This window comes from Carlito syrichta, unplaced genomic scaffold, assembly GCF_000164805.1.
Source record: "Carlito syrichta isolate Samal-C Ts95f unplaced genomic scaffold, Tarsius_syrichta-2.0.1 Scaffold303985, whole genome shotgun sequence".
Taxonomy (NCBI): Eukaryota; Metazoa; Chordata; class Mammalia; order Primates; family Tarsiidae; genus Carlito; species Carlito syrichta.
The window spans coordinates 804,964-821,317 of NW_007248081.1; the positions used below are offsets into that span (position 1 = coordinate 804,964).

At 35.5% G+C, this 16,354-nt stretch overlaps 1 protein-coding gene across 1 annotated transcript in view; it reads left to right on the plus strand.

Moving 5' to 3' along the window:
* TDRD3 (tudor domain containing 3) overlaps window positions 1–16,354 on the plus strand; it is a 128,952-nt gene that overhangs the window by 50,991 nt on the left and 61,607 nt on the right. The window contains 4 exon segments of the mRNA XM_008059272.2: window positions 1,791–1,940; window positions 9,990–10,130; window positions 14,741–14,897; window positions 15,564–15,689. Of these exon segments, the coding sequence (XP_008057463.1) occupies window positions 1,791–1,940; window positions 9,990–10,130; window positions 14,741–14,897; window positions 15,564–15,689 (574 nt within the window).

Genomic DNA, 16,354 nt, shown 5'->3' on the forward strand with positions numbered 1-16,354 from the left:
TAGCCGGAATTACAGGCATGCACTACCACGCCTGGCTGATTTTTTTTTTTTTTTATTGTAGAGATGAGGTCTTGCAGCCCAGGCGGGTCTCGAACCCGTAGGCTCAGGCAATCCACTCACCTCAGCCTCCCAAAGGCGGGATTACAGGCTGAGCCACCGAGCCCGGCTTGCCTTTCTTTATTTTATGAGACAAAATAAAAAACTTTACAGTCTGATTGGGAGAAAGGGTGTGTTTTTACCTTTTGGTTTATAAGTGCAGAGACATCTTTATAGATGTTAAAATACCTGTACTACTCAGCCTGCATATGGATAGTGTGGCATAATATGGAAATTGAGCTCTTAATTACAAAACCAAATTTACCTCTTATTGTGAGTTAGTCTTTACTATTTGAAATCTAAAATAATTTTAAGTTATTGCCTTAAAGTGAAGCTTAGCTCTCTTGGTCCAATATATGTATTAAATATGTGTCCCTGTTTAGATAGCTTCATATTTGTATATCCCTTAATTTTATTTGCTAGTTACATTTATTTAAAAGTAACTTTTTTAAAATCTGGGATTTTTATTTGAGCAAAATATAAGATAACACATCACTGTGTATACATTGTGTCTTACAAAAAAGGCACAATTCAAGGTAGGGAGGCAGAGAGGAAGTAAAGGAAAGCCTACCAGAATGCTACTTAAGTTGTCTTGAAGGATGAATGTAAGAGGCGTGTAGGGGTGTGTGTGTGTGTGTGTGTGTGTGTGTGTGTGTGTGTGTGTGTGTGTGTGTAAAAGGATGAATGGATAGTGAGCAGGACACAGTAAAAGTGGTATCTCTTAGATTCCTTTGAATACACATAAGTCTTTTGAACCCTGTGTATAAACAGTGTCACATTTGGTGAACCTACTGTTGATGACAAAAGGGAAGGGCTGACATCCTTGCAGATTTATGGAGTATATTCTGAGTGAGGGCAAATTCTATCATGGCAAGTCTCCATTCCTGATGTCATTTGACCAAACTCAATAAGTTTAATCTTTAAATAGCCTCCCAATTAAAATTATTTTCCTTAATAGACACAAATGCCAAGGCCCCACTTAACTGGTGTTGGACTCATCAGAAGGTCCACTTCTGCTGTCCGTCTTTTTGGAAAGTGCCCCTCTCTGATCCATCCCCTTGTGTATTTAGCTGGAGGATCAGCTCCATAGGGTCATAGATGGGCTGAACATTCTCTCCTTCATGCATTTGCCATACTTCTTGAAGACAGAAATTTTATTAAAACATATGCTGACTAAGCTTGAGCCCATGTGCAAATCAGCATGAGATAAGGTAAACTATTTTATTTTGGTGCTGGAAGATTTTTCTACACCAGTTTTGCTTCATCTTCTGCATTTGGACTATAAGTCACATGTTGAATGATTATCACTTTCTTCCTTGTAAGCTGCATTTTGCCTTCTCTCATTTTTTTTTTAAAGATGTGGGGTGTAATTCAGGATTAGGTATACATATGGACATCGTACAGGTAAATTTTGGGCCTCCCTTTGGTCCCCACTTTGGCTGGTTTGAAATCAGATACCCTTGTTGATGTTGTGTCCCCCTTCCGGCAGTATCCCGCTATTGCCAATTCCTTTTAAAAGTTACAATTTTAGTTTTTTACTTTTACTTTGAAATACATAGGATAAAATTATATTTTCATGAGCTTTCAGCATTTTAAGAGATATATTCATTTCTTTTGAAGAAGTACTATTTTCTACTGAAAACGTAAATCTCTTTGGGACTACTTAATTGATTTATCCTTATTTATTTTACCAGAAATGTGTATCTCATGTCCAAGTGGACAGCAGAGAACTTGATCGAAGAAAGACATTGCAAGTTACAATGCCTGTCAAACCTGCAAATGATAATGATGAATTTGAAAAGCAAAGAACTGCTGCTATTGCAGAAGTTGCAAAGAGCAAAGAAGTAAGAAATTAAATCATTACAAATTTCTCTTATTTCTTATCATTATGTTCTATTTAGATTACTCATGTTCATTATTGTCTTTTCACATATGATAACCAATTCATCAAAGCCTTGGCATTATTCTTCCTGCATATTCCATAAGTAGAAAATGCCTTACTGTTTTATGGGTTCTTAATTTAATATATTTTATTTATATGTTCTTTTTCCAAATTTCCACAGTAGTTACTGTTGTTAGCAAATTACCCTTCTTTTCTCCCTTTTTCTTTTCTTCATAACAGTGTGCCAACTGAACACAATACTCCTTATTCTGACAGAGGGTTTCCTGTTAGTATTTGGGCTAGTTGCCACTTTTTCAGGTTAGTTTTCCCTTATAATAGTAACTTATGAGAAATAGCAGAGGTTAAATCTGTGGGCATTTTTGTCAGCTTTTATTTTTAGTTTGTATTCTTAATTCTATTTAATATATAGTAAAAAATAATTTTTTTTTTTTTTTTTGAGTTGGAGTTTCACTCTGTCGCCCAGACTGGAGTGCAGTGGCTGCTCCTGGCCACCGCAGCCTCGTCCTGCTGGGCTCAGGCGATCCTTCCGCCTCAGCCTTCCAAGTAGCTGGAACTACAGGTGCACGCTGCCACACCTGGCTAGTTTTTTTTATTTATTGTAGAGATGAGGTCTCGCCAAGTTGCCCAGGCGCGTCTCGAACCCGTGGGCTCAGGCAATCCACTCACCTCGGCCTCCCAGAGTGCTGGGATTACAGGCTGAGCCACCGAACCCGGCCGTAAAAAATAATTTTTATCTTTAGATTATATGTGTATTTACACACACAAAATTCTCCTTATTTTAGATTGACAAATGTGAATATGGGGTACATGCGATATTTTGATACAAGTATGCAAGGTGTAATGATCAAATTAGGGTAATTACCATATCTGTTATCTCAAACATTTATAATTTCTTTATTCTGGGAATATTCATAATTTTCTATCTGGCTATTTTGAAATATATAATACTTTTTTCTTTTGAGTTGGAGTCTCACTCTGTCACCCAGGCTGGAGTGCAGTGGCTGCTCCCAGCCACCACAGCCTCGACCTGCTGGGCTCCAGCGATCCTTCTGCCTCAGCCTTCCGAGTAGCTCGAACTACAGGTGCATGCTACCACACCCGGCTAATTTTTGATTTATTGTAGAGATGAGGTCTCACCAAGTTGCCCAGGCGGGTCTCGAACCCCTGGACTCAGGCAATCCACTCACCTCAGCCTCCCAAAGTGCAGGATTACTGGCTGAGCCACCGAACCCGGCTTATAATACATTATTTTAAATACTGTATTTATACTCACATAGTGTAAATATACTCACATATTATGTTACAGAATATTTTTCCTATCTAACTGTATTTTTGTATTCATTAATCAACCTCTTTCATCTCTCCTCCCATTCCTACTCTCTGGTATAACTACTATTCTCTTCTGCGAGGTCAGTATTTTTAGCTCCCACATATGAGTGAGAACATACAGTATTTGTCTTTCTGTGTCTTGTTTATCTCATTTAACATAGTGTCGTTCAGGCTCATCCACATTGCTGCAGATGACAAGATTTCATTCTTTTTTTTAATGGCTGAATCATTCCACAGTTCTCTGTATTTGTGGATTCAACTCTGCATCTGTAGATTTAGCCAGTGGTGAATCAAACACACCCAGCGGTTAAAAAAAAATGGATGATTGCATCTGTACTGAGCATGTGAGACTTTTTTTCTTGTCATTATTTCCTAAACAATACAATAGCTGTTTACATAGCATTTAGTAGGTATTAAAAGGTAACCTAGAGGCAATTAGGTATTATAAGTAATCTAGAGATAATTTATACGGGAGGATGTATGTGGTTTATTTGCAAGTATTATACCATTTTATATAAGGGACTTGAGCACTGGCGAATTTTGATTTGGAAGGAGGGCTCTTAGGCACAATGCTCCACGGATACCAAGGGATGACTGAATACCGTATTGTCTTTATCCCTTCATCTGTTGGTAGGTACATGAGTTGCTTTCGTAGCTTGGCTGTTGTCCATAGTACTGCAACAAGCATAAGAATGCAGATATGACCTACAGATTTATTTTCCTTTGGGTATATACCCAGTAGTGGGATTGTTGGATCATATGATATTTCTATTTTTAGTTTTTTGGGAACCTCCATATTGTTTTCCATAATGGCTGTACTAATTTACATTACAACCTACGGTATGTAAGAGCTCCCCTTTCCCCATCTCCTTGCCCCAGTATTTGTTATTTTTTTGGTCTTTTTGATTATAGCTGTTTTAATTGGGGTTACATGTGGCTTTGATTTACATTTTTCTGTTGATTAGTGATGTTGAGGCTTTTTTTCATATACCTGTTGGTCATTTATATATTTTCTTTGAGAAATATCTATTCAGATCATTTACCCATTTTGAATTGGAATTTTTAAAAAAATTTTTGCTTGTTGGTTGGTTAAGTTCCTTATATACTCTGGATATTAATCCTTTGTCAGATGGATAGTTTTCACATATTTTCTTTCATTCTGTAGATTGTCTGTTCCTTCTGTTGTTTCCTTTGCTTTGTAAAAGTGTTTTAGTTTGATAGAATCCCATTTGTCTTCTTTTACTTTTCTTACCGATGCTTTTGAGATCTTATACAAAAAATCTTTGCCCAAACCAGTGTTCTGAAACAACAAACCCTCTCTCTTTTTTTTTTTTTTTTTTGAGTTGGAGTCTCACTCTGTCACCCAGACTGTCAAACCCTCTCTCTTATACTATTGATAGCCAGTGTTTCTGTTTTAATTTTATATTTTTGATTATTTATAACAGATTTTTTAGTTATGTATTGGTTTTTTAGACTTTTTTTTTTTTTTTTTTACTCTTTTTTCCAGGCTGGAGTATATGGTACTGTCAAGGCTCACTGCAGCCAAGAATTCCTGGGCTCAAGTGATCCTTCTGCCTCAGCATCTCGAGTAGCTGGAACTACAGGCATACTCCACCTTACCTGGCTCATTTTGTTGTTGTTGTTGTTATTTCTTTGTAGAGACAAGGTATTATTATGTTGCCTAGGTTGGTGTCGAACTCCTGGACTCAAGTAATGCTCTCACTTTGGCCTGTCAAGGTACTTACTGGGTTTACACGTCTGAGTAACCACACATGGCTAGATTTTTTTAGACTTTGATAAGATATTTTAGATCATTGATTAGTTGCTAGAGGAGCGTTTCTTAACCACAGAGATTGAAATAGTTTCTGTTATTCAGAACTTGTAACAAAACTTACCTAACAACTGCTTTCTTATTAAATTTTGAATTTTAAGTAGTAGACTTTTTGAATTTTGGTTGTTTTTTCTGCAGTGTCTTTCTATCATCAGTCTAGTGTTAGGGGCCAAAAGCACGAGCTTTGGAATCAGCCTGGGAGCATATCCTGCTGACAGCCTGGGATGGTTACTTAGCTTCATTTATGAAACTCAGGAATAATAATGGTCCTGTGGCCAGGCTTGGTGGCTCAGCCTGTAATCCCACGCTATGGGAGGCCAAGGTGAGTAGATTGCCTGAGCCCGCGGGTTTGAGACCTGCCTGGGCAAGTTGGCGAGATCTCGTCTCTACAATAAATAAAAAAAAATTAGCCGGGCGTGGTAGCATGTGCCTGTAGTTCCAGCTACTGGAAGGCTGAGCAGAAGTATCGTCGGAGCCCAGCAGGTCGAGGCTGTGGTGGCCGGGAGCGAGCCACTGCACCTCCAGTCTGGGCGACAGAGTGAGACTTCAACTCAGAAAAAAAAGAAAATAAAAAAATAATGATCCTGCTTCATATGTGAGAATTAAAATTGATACTCTTTAAAACCTACTACTGCCAGGCTCGGTGGCTCAGCCTGTAATTCCGCATCTTTGGGAGGCTGAGGTGAGTGGATTGCCTGAGTCCGCGGGTTCGAGACCCGCTTGGGCAGTGAGACCTCATCTCTACAATAAACCAAAAAAAATCAGCCGGGCATGGTAGTGCATGCCTGTAATTCTGGCTACTTGGAAGGCTGAGGTGGAAGGATCGCTGGAGCCCAGCAGGCGAGGCTGCGGTGGCCGGGAGTGGCCCCTGCACTCCAGTCTGAGTGACAGAGTGAGACTACAACTCCAAAAAAAAAAAAAACTACTACTGCTACTTGGCATAGATCATGGCACTCTTTTGCTTAAAACTCTCATTAAGCATGACTACTGCTATTCTTTAGTTTTTTCCTCTATTCTATGGCATCTTAACCATTTCTTAAATTAATGTATCTTACATAGTTTACATGAAATATATTTATTTTTTTCCCAAAAGATATGAAAATTACAGAGTTTCAGAAAAAAGATATTGGAAATATATACATTTCTTAATGATTATAGAAAAATTTTATTTTTATTTACATTTCTGTCAAACTTTCAAGGATTTTGTTTGATGTGGTTACAGCTGTTTACTGGAGTTATAATGTGCTGCTTTTTTGGAAGTCACAATTGTTACTATAAATGTTTGATAATTTAACAGTTATCAGTTTTAGAACTGTTATCAGTTTTGGAACTGAAACAGACATAAAAACTTCTCAGTTTATATTTGAGAGAGTTGATGGAGGCTCAAAAGTAACAAACTTGGGACTTGTCTAAAGTTACCCAGTAATAATGCTCGACCAAATTTATGTGTAAATAGATGATCTATATCATAATAATAGTATATATCATGTATATCATATTAATCATATATAAACCACAATTTTTAATTTACTTTTTGTAAAGTTACTTTTACTTTTATAAATTAAAAATTGTGATTTTTATATATTGTAGTCTGTTTAGACTTCAAATAGTTAGATTTGACCCAAGACTTGAAGGAGGTAAGAGAATTAGCTGCTTGGTTATCTGAGGAAGAGTGTTCCAGGGAGAAAGAAAAGGTATGGCAAAGGCTCTGAAGCAGAAGCATATGTTCAAGGAATAGCAAAGCCGCCTGTGGAAGCACAAAGAGCAAAGTAGCTAGTGGTAGAAGATAGTCAAGAGAGATGATGAGGTTAGCTTATGTGAGCCCTGTAAGCCATTGTAAAGATATTGGGCCTTATTTGGAGAGAAACGGGGAGCCTTTAGGGTGTTTTGAGCACAGAACATCAGCTGACCTATATTTTAAAAGGCTAATTCTGACTGCTTTGTTTAAACTAGGTTGTAGAGAAGGAAAATTGGAATCAGACAAGTTAGGAGATTATTTAAGTAATCTAGAAAAAAAATGATGGTGGCTTGGAGAAATGTAGCAGCTGTGTAGGTGGTACAGAGTAGTTAGATTCTGGAATTTTGAAAGTAGAGCCATCAGAGTTTCTGAGATTGGACGTAGAGTGTAAGAGAAGAAAAGGTATCAAAAGTGAATCTAAGTGTTTTACCTGGAGAAATTGGTAGATTAATCGCTTATCTTGAAATGGAGCAGATGTGGGGGCAGAAGATCTGGCGTTCTATTTTGAACATGTGAATATTGAGATGTCTATCAGCTGTGCATGGAGTAATGGTTACTAGGCAGTAGTACTGAGGAGTGAGCTTTGGTATGGAAACATGTGTTTGAGAGTTTAGGCATATGGATGGTGTTTAAAATTATGAGCCCAGGTGAGATCATCAAAGAAGTGAGTGTTGATAGAGAACAGAAAAAGGTGAGAAATAACCCCTGTAGCAGTTTAACCTTAGAGGTTAGATGGAAAAAGTTGAACTTGCCAAGGAGTGACTAGTAATAGAGGATAAAAATGAGAATACAGAAAATGTTTCATGGAGAAGGGAGCGTTAAACTTACCAAAGGCAACTGAAAAGTCATATAAGGTGAGGACTGAGAGTTAATATAGAATTGAAAATGTTCTTTATTGCCTCCACATTCCTCTTAACATTTATATGGTGGGTGTTAAGATAAAATATATGGTGTTAAGATACGTATAACTGTGCATGTAACAACCAGTGTGTGGGTAGATGTGGTGAAATCTATGTACATTCTTTGGTGATTATTTCAATTTTGTGGTTTTTTTTAGTAAGGAAATAAGCGAGGTCAGTAACAACATGGGGGAGAAGATGTTAGAGGTTTAAGCAGTGAGGAAAACATATACAACAATGGTCTAGGAGATTGGGCATATGAATGGCTAGGAAATACAGTAAGATTGGTAGGCTAGTGCCTGCTTTACTTGCACAGTCATGATAGTCTCACAGGATGCCCAATTCACGTCACTTGAGCAAGATTGTGGCTCATGAAGGGCAGTGCTATTGCCTTATGGGTAGTATTTAAATTGTGATGGTTCCAGGTATTTATATCTTTAGTGAGTAAAAGCTGTTTTATAGCAGTGAAAAGCAATTCTGAAAAATCCTACTTACCTATTTCTTAATCCATAAAATGGAAAGAAAATAATAAGGAATTGCATCCAAAAGATGGGACTATTTCACTGGCACCAAAAGAAAAAGTGCTTTTGGATTTATGGAATGTAAATTCTGAAAATATATTTAATTTGGAACAGGTCAATCAAGCTCCGGACTTTCCAGGTAACTGTGTTCTAGTATATTGACCAAAATAGTAATTGCCACCTGTTATTGAGGTTTGCCATATGCCAGTTATTGGGATAGCCACTTCACATCAGTGATATCATTTGATCCTCCCAGTATCCCAGTGAGGTAGGTTTTCTCATCCTTGTTTTAAGGATGAAAATCCTGAGGCTTTATTGAAAGTTAAGTAACATGCTTGAAGGCAGGAGCTAGTAGATGGTGGGGCTAAGATGAGTCCCAGTCTTGTCTAGCTACAAAGCCTGTGTTCTTGACTGTGTGTTCTATACTATGTTGCCTCCCAGTCCAATTCTGTATCACATTAATATTAATATACTTTTTAATCATTACACAAGTATATGACTTTCAGATACATTTCAAATACATTTTTTGCTGGGATTCCATAAACCAAAAATTGAATGAATTCAGTAAGTGATCATTGAAGATGTGATTTTAATTTTGATTTTAATTAAATTTAAGTGTTGTAGTGTACCAGCTACCTAGTAGAGATACTTCATGTCATCCATTAGTGCTCATCTAACATCCTTTTTCTGCTTTTCAGTTCTATTTTCATTTGATTTAAAATAATTTCTCAATGTTATATACATCTATATACATCTAAAATATTTTCTTATTGTAATCATTTTAAAACACATTAGAATATTGGTTATTATCTCTAATAAAAGTCAAGTTTTAGCTTCTTCCTCTTTTGTTAGATCTGTTAAACTATAAAAATACTGTATAACTAGATGTTCAATTTAATATTAAACAAATAACTCTGGGATGCTTTTCAATTATGAACTTGTATCTTTCTAAACAAATATGATTAATGTAAATTATAAATTTACATTAACTTATAAATTAGTAATGAGAGTTTAATCCAGGGTTCAAATTTATATTACTTCTTTTCTTTTTTTTAGTAGAAACAGGGTCTTGTTATGTTGCCTAGGCTGTTTTGAATTCCTGTTTTCAAGAGATCCTCTGTCCCAGCCTCCCAAAGTGCTGGAATTGTGGGCATGAGCCACCACACCCAGCCTATTTTTTAAAAAAAATCTAAGATTATAGAATCATATTACTGGACCATGGGCATAATTAAACTGATCTTTAGACAAGTTTAGTGCCTTGCTAAAGATAACCTTGCCTGGTAGGTAGATTGAGAATCCAGGTCTCAAAATATCAGTCAAGCATTTTACCATACAATCATATTGACAACTAATATCCATAATGCTTGTACTATTTTAACTTCTTCTATATTTCTGTGCACTTAAGTTTATTTTGATGACTTGCCTTAAAGAGACTTAAAGATTATAATCATGTAGTTTTTTTTTACTGCCTGACCTGGACTTATGAAAATAATAGATTATGGCCTGTAGATATTTGTGCTGTTTAAAAGGAATAAGTTATTTCATTTTTTTCATGTAAAAGTTAAGAAACTTTTACTTCAGTTTTGCTGGATATCTTTAGTCATATCTAAGTTTTTAGAGAAATTTTAAGTAATGTTTGCTTACATCTCTTTTGTTTTTCTCTTATCAAAAGACCAAGACGTTTGGAGGAGGAGGTGGTGGTGCTAGAAGTAATCTCAATATGAGTGCTGCTGGTAACCGAAATAGGGAAGTTTTACAGAAAGAAAAGCCAACCAAATCAGAGGGGAAACATGAAGGTGTTTATAGAGAACTGGTAAGGTTAAGTAATCAACCACAAATTTAAGGTGTTCTTCCTTTAATAGTCTCAGTGATTCTTTTATTTTTTTCTCACAACCACTACTGGCTTTGATCAGTATATTGTGGATAGATGTTACAACTCTAAGAATCCTTTTATTAAGAATTGCAGTTAACTCATGAAAAATTTGGATCGTTGGAATACTAATTTATTTAAAACTTCTTATTTCACTTAAATTACTAATGTCTGAACAATGTCTTGTGGAATGGATTGATAACAAGCCATCAAAAGATGATGTATCAGAAACATCGTTTTCTGTCCTCCCCTTTCCCTGCATCTTTTCTCAAATTTTGTCTAAAGTGATTTTATTTTGTTTTTTGTTGTTCTTTGGAAAGTATATATTAACACAAAACACATGCATATTATGAACGCAATTGCAAAATGTACCTTAATTTTGAAGATAGATGAGAGGAGTCAAAGATATTTCTGGAAGGCTGCAGTGTCCGTAGATCTAAGGAAGTTGGCAAGAATTCATTTTTCTCTGCCTTTAGAGGTTGAATTTCTTTGATTTTGTCTGTAGGGTATAAAAATACCCAAGAATAGCTTAAAACCATGGAGTTTAGTATCTCATACTACAAGAAATCCAGAGGTAAGTGGTTGCAAAGGTTGCAAATTTAGCAGCATAACAAAGTTTGGCAAATTAGCAGCATAACAGTATTAGAGCTTTTGTGAGTATTTGCCTGTGTTGTTTATGCAGAATATTCAAGACAGGAAAGAAAGGGGGACATTCCTCTTGGTGTAGGTCTGTTTATCACTATGGATCAGGTTACCTCTTCCTTGAACATATGGCCATCTCATTCTTTATATATACGAGAGAGACCTAAAAAAAAAAAACCTGGAATTGTTTTTTGGAGGGGGACACCTTATACAGGCTTCCCCCACTAAGGTTGTTTTCTGTGAACCCATTGGTATCAGTGTACCACCTAGCATTGCTGTAAGAGGCTGCATTCAGCTTCAGTGAATTTTTTTTTTTTTGGAGATTCTTTCAGTGCATTTGCCCATTTCATGATGGGTGATTTACAAGCCCACCTGCCCACAGTGTGCTGAGTGTTCAGCAGTTTTTTACTGCAAGTGACATGACTCTTTTGCCCCATACTTCCTATTCACCTGATCTTACCCCAGATGACATTTTTTGTTTCCCCTAATGAAGAGAGTTCTCTAAGGGAAATGTTCTGCCAGTGTGCAAGAGGTGAAACAAACTGGTAGAAGCACTAAAAGGCATCAAAATTGGCAAGTTCAAAAACTGTTTTGAGCAGTGGAAAAGACATGTCAGTAGGTGTATTGCATCAAACGGAGAGCATTTTGAAGGTGACTGAAGTTTAAACATGTAAGGATAAATGCACAATTTTTTACAAATAAATTCAGGTTTTTTTGAGGTTCCGCCCTCTTGTATAAAGGTCTTTGTATCATAGATATAAAAGGTTTAAAAATAGCCAGGGGGAGTTGATACAGTAAGCTGAAAAAGACATGGTCTCTAACTTAAGAAGCTCTTAAACTTGAGTAAATTGAAAACACTTCTCTAGGGATGTCTTGACAAAGATTACCAGAGGATTAGAAGACTGAGATTGTTGAGAGGATGAAAAACATAAGAAGGGAGTTACATTACAACGATGGTGGAGTGAGTGGAAAGCTCCAGGAATTGGTCCCTCCACTGAAACAACCATTTGGCTGGCAAACACTGAAGTACCTATTTTAGAAGTGTGGGGCTTAGCTGAATGCTTGTAGGTAATGAATGATGAAGAAGTAGACTGGTCACTGGCTTACCACAGAGATGATGACATAACAGATGTCGCGCATCACAAGGAGTATGTTTCTTGCAAAAAAAAGTTCGGAAAAGTCACTAAACAACTGATAATGGTAGCCTTCATCAGGTAACAACAGCAATCCTTGGGGAGAAGGGAGAACGGATTCCCAATTGCCAAATTACAGTATTCAAAATGTCCAGTTCTGAACAAAAAATTACAAAACATACAAAGAAAAGAAAAGTTTGACCCATTCACAAGAACAAAAGAAATCCACAGAAACTATCCCTGAAGAAATTCAGACATCGGACTTACTAGAAACAGACTTCAACTGTCCTAAATGTCTTAAATTTGTTAAGGACACCATTGACAAAGAACAACAGGAAATCAGGAAAACTATGAACAAGTAGGTAATATTGATAAGGAAGTAGAAATTACAAAAAGAAACCAAATAGATATTCTGTAACTAAAAAGGTTAATAGCTGAAATTTAAAAATTCAGTAGATGGTTAACAGCAGATTAGACCTTTCTAATCTGATAGAACAAAATCAGCAAAGTTAAAATTCAGGCAATTGAAATTACCCAGTCTTAATGGCAATATGGGGTAGAAAATGAAAAAAAAATGAACAGGGCCCAAGGAACCTATGGAATACCATTAAATATGTTAATATATGCCTTATGGGATTCCCAGTAGGAAATGAGCAAGAGAAAGGAGCAGAAAAAAAATAAAGTTTGAAAAAATAATGGTCTCAAATTTCATGAAATATATGAATCTACAAATCCAAGAAACTCTATGAACTCCAGGTAGGATAAATTCAATGAGAGTCATATCAAGATATATTATAATCAAGTTGTTTCAAAAGAAACCTTGAAAGCATCAAGAGAGAAATAACTCATCAAGTATAAAGAATCTTCAATAATTAAAAAAAAAACTATCAATCAAGAATTCTGTATCTGGCAAAAATGAAGAGGATGATCTAAAGGAAAATTTGAAATATTGGTGTTTGAATATAAATGAATTATTGTTCTCTCCCCCAAATAATATGTTGACTTTCAAACTCCCAGTATTTTAGAATGTGATTTTATTTGGGAATGGGGTCTTTACAAAAGAGGTCATTAGGATGGACCCTAATCCAATATGTTTGGTCTCCTTATTAAAAAAGGATATTTGTGGCTGACCACATGCAGAAAAATGAAACAGGACACCTACCTATCACCAAAAAAAAAAAAAGTAAATTTGGACACAAAGATTGACTCACTCACAAAGGGAGGAAAACCTGAAGACACACAGGGAGAAGAAGCTATGTGACAGAGGTGATACATATACATGACAAGGATTGCCAGCAAAAAACAGAAGCTAGAAGAGTCAAGGAAGAATTCCCCACAAGAGAGCTTGGCTCTGCCAACACCATGATTGAGAGTTTGGTTAACTGCAAATCTGGTCAAAGAGAAAGGCTGAATAAGTTATACCAAGAAGCAGGTTGGGTATTAATGGATCATGTAAAGGTTTTTTTCAAGCTGTATGTATGGGACAATATTCTTTTTTTTTTAATTTAAATTTATCTATTTATTATAGAGTTTGGGGTGCAAATGAGGATTTATTACATAAGTAGGCTGCATGCAGGTGAAGTTTGGGTTTTTCCCCCTTGTAGTGGACTTAGGTATACTTTGTGTTGTCACATTTCTCCTACCCTTCTGCCCTCCCTTCCTCCCTCCCCTAAGCAGTGCCCAGCAACTGCTGATTCCACCCTTCTGCTAATCTGATCAGTAATCAGGGCCCACTTATGAGTGAGAACATTTAACAATAATCATAATTACATATTTCTTTGGGAGATTATTTGGAGAGGGAAGGATTTTGGATGGATTGATTTATGTTCAGGTTAGTTTTTGCGTAAGAAAGGTGGTATAGTTTTGGTGTCCAGTGTTTTTACATTTACTTAAGCATACCTACAGCAGGTGTGGCAAATAGATTTTCTTTCATGTGTCAACTCTGTTGATAGTAGCTACTATGTTTAGAAGGATTCTGTGACATAATGTTTGGAAAAATGTGCTGTCCTTTTATTAGTGTCTGCATAAGCATCAGAATGGGTGTCTGCAACATGCATGCCATGTATTAAAGCCAATCCATGTTAACAATTATATGTATAAAAGTTATGTTTTCCTCAACTGGCTTTGGTTCAGAAAATTTCTTTATGAGATATATTTACACTACTTAGGTGAGTCTTGAATTCTATTCAGTTCTAAATTTTTTAAGGAGATTTGGATTCTGGCATTTGCAAAGTAGCCCTTCCTATCTAGGGTACAGCTGTCAAAGCATCATAGGTAGTGTTGCTAATGAATATAGACTAGAATACCAAAACAATGAGGAGTAAAAAAACAGCAAAGCCAGTGTTTTAGTGCCATTTGTTACCTTCAATTTATACTTTGAAGTTTTGGAGATGGGCTATATAAATTACATATCCTATCTAGAATGGAGAAGTATAAAAATTTTTACATTTCTTACTGTGAGAAATTTTCACTGGATAATTTTCTCCTTAATGTTTCCATTATTTTCAAAGCCTATGCTAACATATCATAAAACTTTATTTTCCTGTGTTACATTTGCAATGATACTTGTGAAGTCATTGTTCTCAAGGCACAACCCCACATATACAGATTTTTCCCTTGGCTTTTGGTATGAAAAACAACAATTGAATGGTGTACTAGTATGACTAGTATTTTTCCCATATGATGTAATTTTTAGTTAAAATACAGTAAATGGTTGAAAACTTATGCCTTGCCTGATTTATGGGATATCAGCATAGCTTTTCTCTTTATTTTTGACAGGTTGATGAGAAAGCTCTGAAGCACATAACAGAAATGGGCTTTAGTAAGGAAGCATCAAGGCATGCTCTTATGGATAATGGCAACAACTTGGAAGCAGCATTGAATGTCCTTCTTAACAGCAATAAACAGAAGCCTGTGATGGGTCCACCTCTTAGAGGTATAATTGATTAAGCAATGTGCCAGATGGTATTGTTTGCTTTTCCAAGGAATATATATTGTTGATAGAGGATGGACTTCATTACTGTGAGGGCTTTATTTAACATTACGGTCATTGGAGGGAATACCTGTTTGGGAATTATAAAGACATGTGCAGATTACTCTCAATCTCACTGTCTTCATCTTTATGTAAACTGGGTCTAATAATGCCTTATTTAATGGGATTGATAGGAATAATATAGGAAATAGGATTTCAAGTGACTGGTTCTATTAATTATTTCTGTAAGCTTTAAAATTAACAAGAATATAACTTTTACTTGGTATTATTATTTAATTATTGCATAGTCAAATGTGTTATGTGTTTTTCAAGTTCTAGTCCTAAATTCTTTCATAAAAGCTAGTTAAAGAAAAATCTTATAAAATGAATTTTTTCCCCTTAAAAGATAATTTGCATGAACAAATTTACATTTCTGAGTAGATCATTTAGAAGATTAGAGGTGCTACATATTCATTAATTTTTTTAAGTTATAAAAGATGTAGGTCATACATAAAATTATGATAGTAATAAATACATACAAAATCCTACTTAAAATGATTGCTGATTATATTTTAGTATGTTTTTTCCTTTTGCATATGTAATATCTCTTTCTTGATTATAAATCTTAAGGTAGAGGAAAAGGCAGGGGGCGAATAAGATCTGAAGATGAAGAGGACCTGGGCAATGCAAGGCCATCTGCACCAAGCACATTATTTGACTTCTTGGAATCTAAGATGGGCACTTTGAATGTGGAAGGTAGGCTAGATTAAAATAGATTTCTTTTTTTCAGTAGATTTTCTTTTTAAAGACGAAACTGTATTTGGAATTGTATAAGAAATATTTAATAAAGAAGCTGATAATATCAACCTATATTCTGAGTAATTGTTTATAAATTTATTTAGTTACACATTTCCTGCTTGACAAAAACACAGAAGAAAATTTTTATTGTTCCATTCTAAAAACATAAGTGGCAGCTCTTTTTTCCCTTAACTGTGTGATGGGTGAGTAATATATCAGTAACAAATATAGCTATGTAAACAGTATTGTGCTAAAAAATGTCTTGTTATATAATCTTATATAACTTATTTTGATTGTGAATTTGTTTCTTTTTTCCCTACATACTATATACGGTATGAAAATGTTCACACAGTCAGTGACTATGCCATCACCATGTGATGCATTTTTAATGTATAACTTAGTGATAACATAAATATTGAAAAGAGAAATATATTAAACATGTAGCTTTTTTTCTAAGCATGCACTAGAGTAAATGTTTTCTGGAATAGTAGGTTTTTAAAATATGAATCAAAAGGTTAAGGAAATGTACTTTAAAATTCAGTTTTGACTTTTAGATATATTTTGAATACAACCAAATAAGCTCAGAGGTAAAAATGCTTTTTATAACAAATTTGAATTGTCCA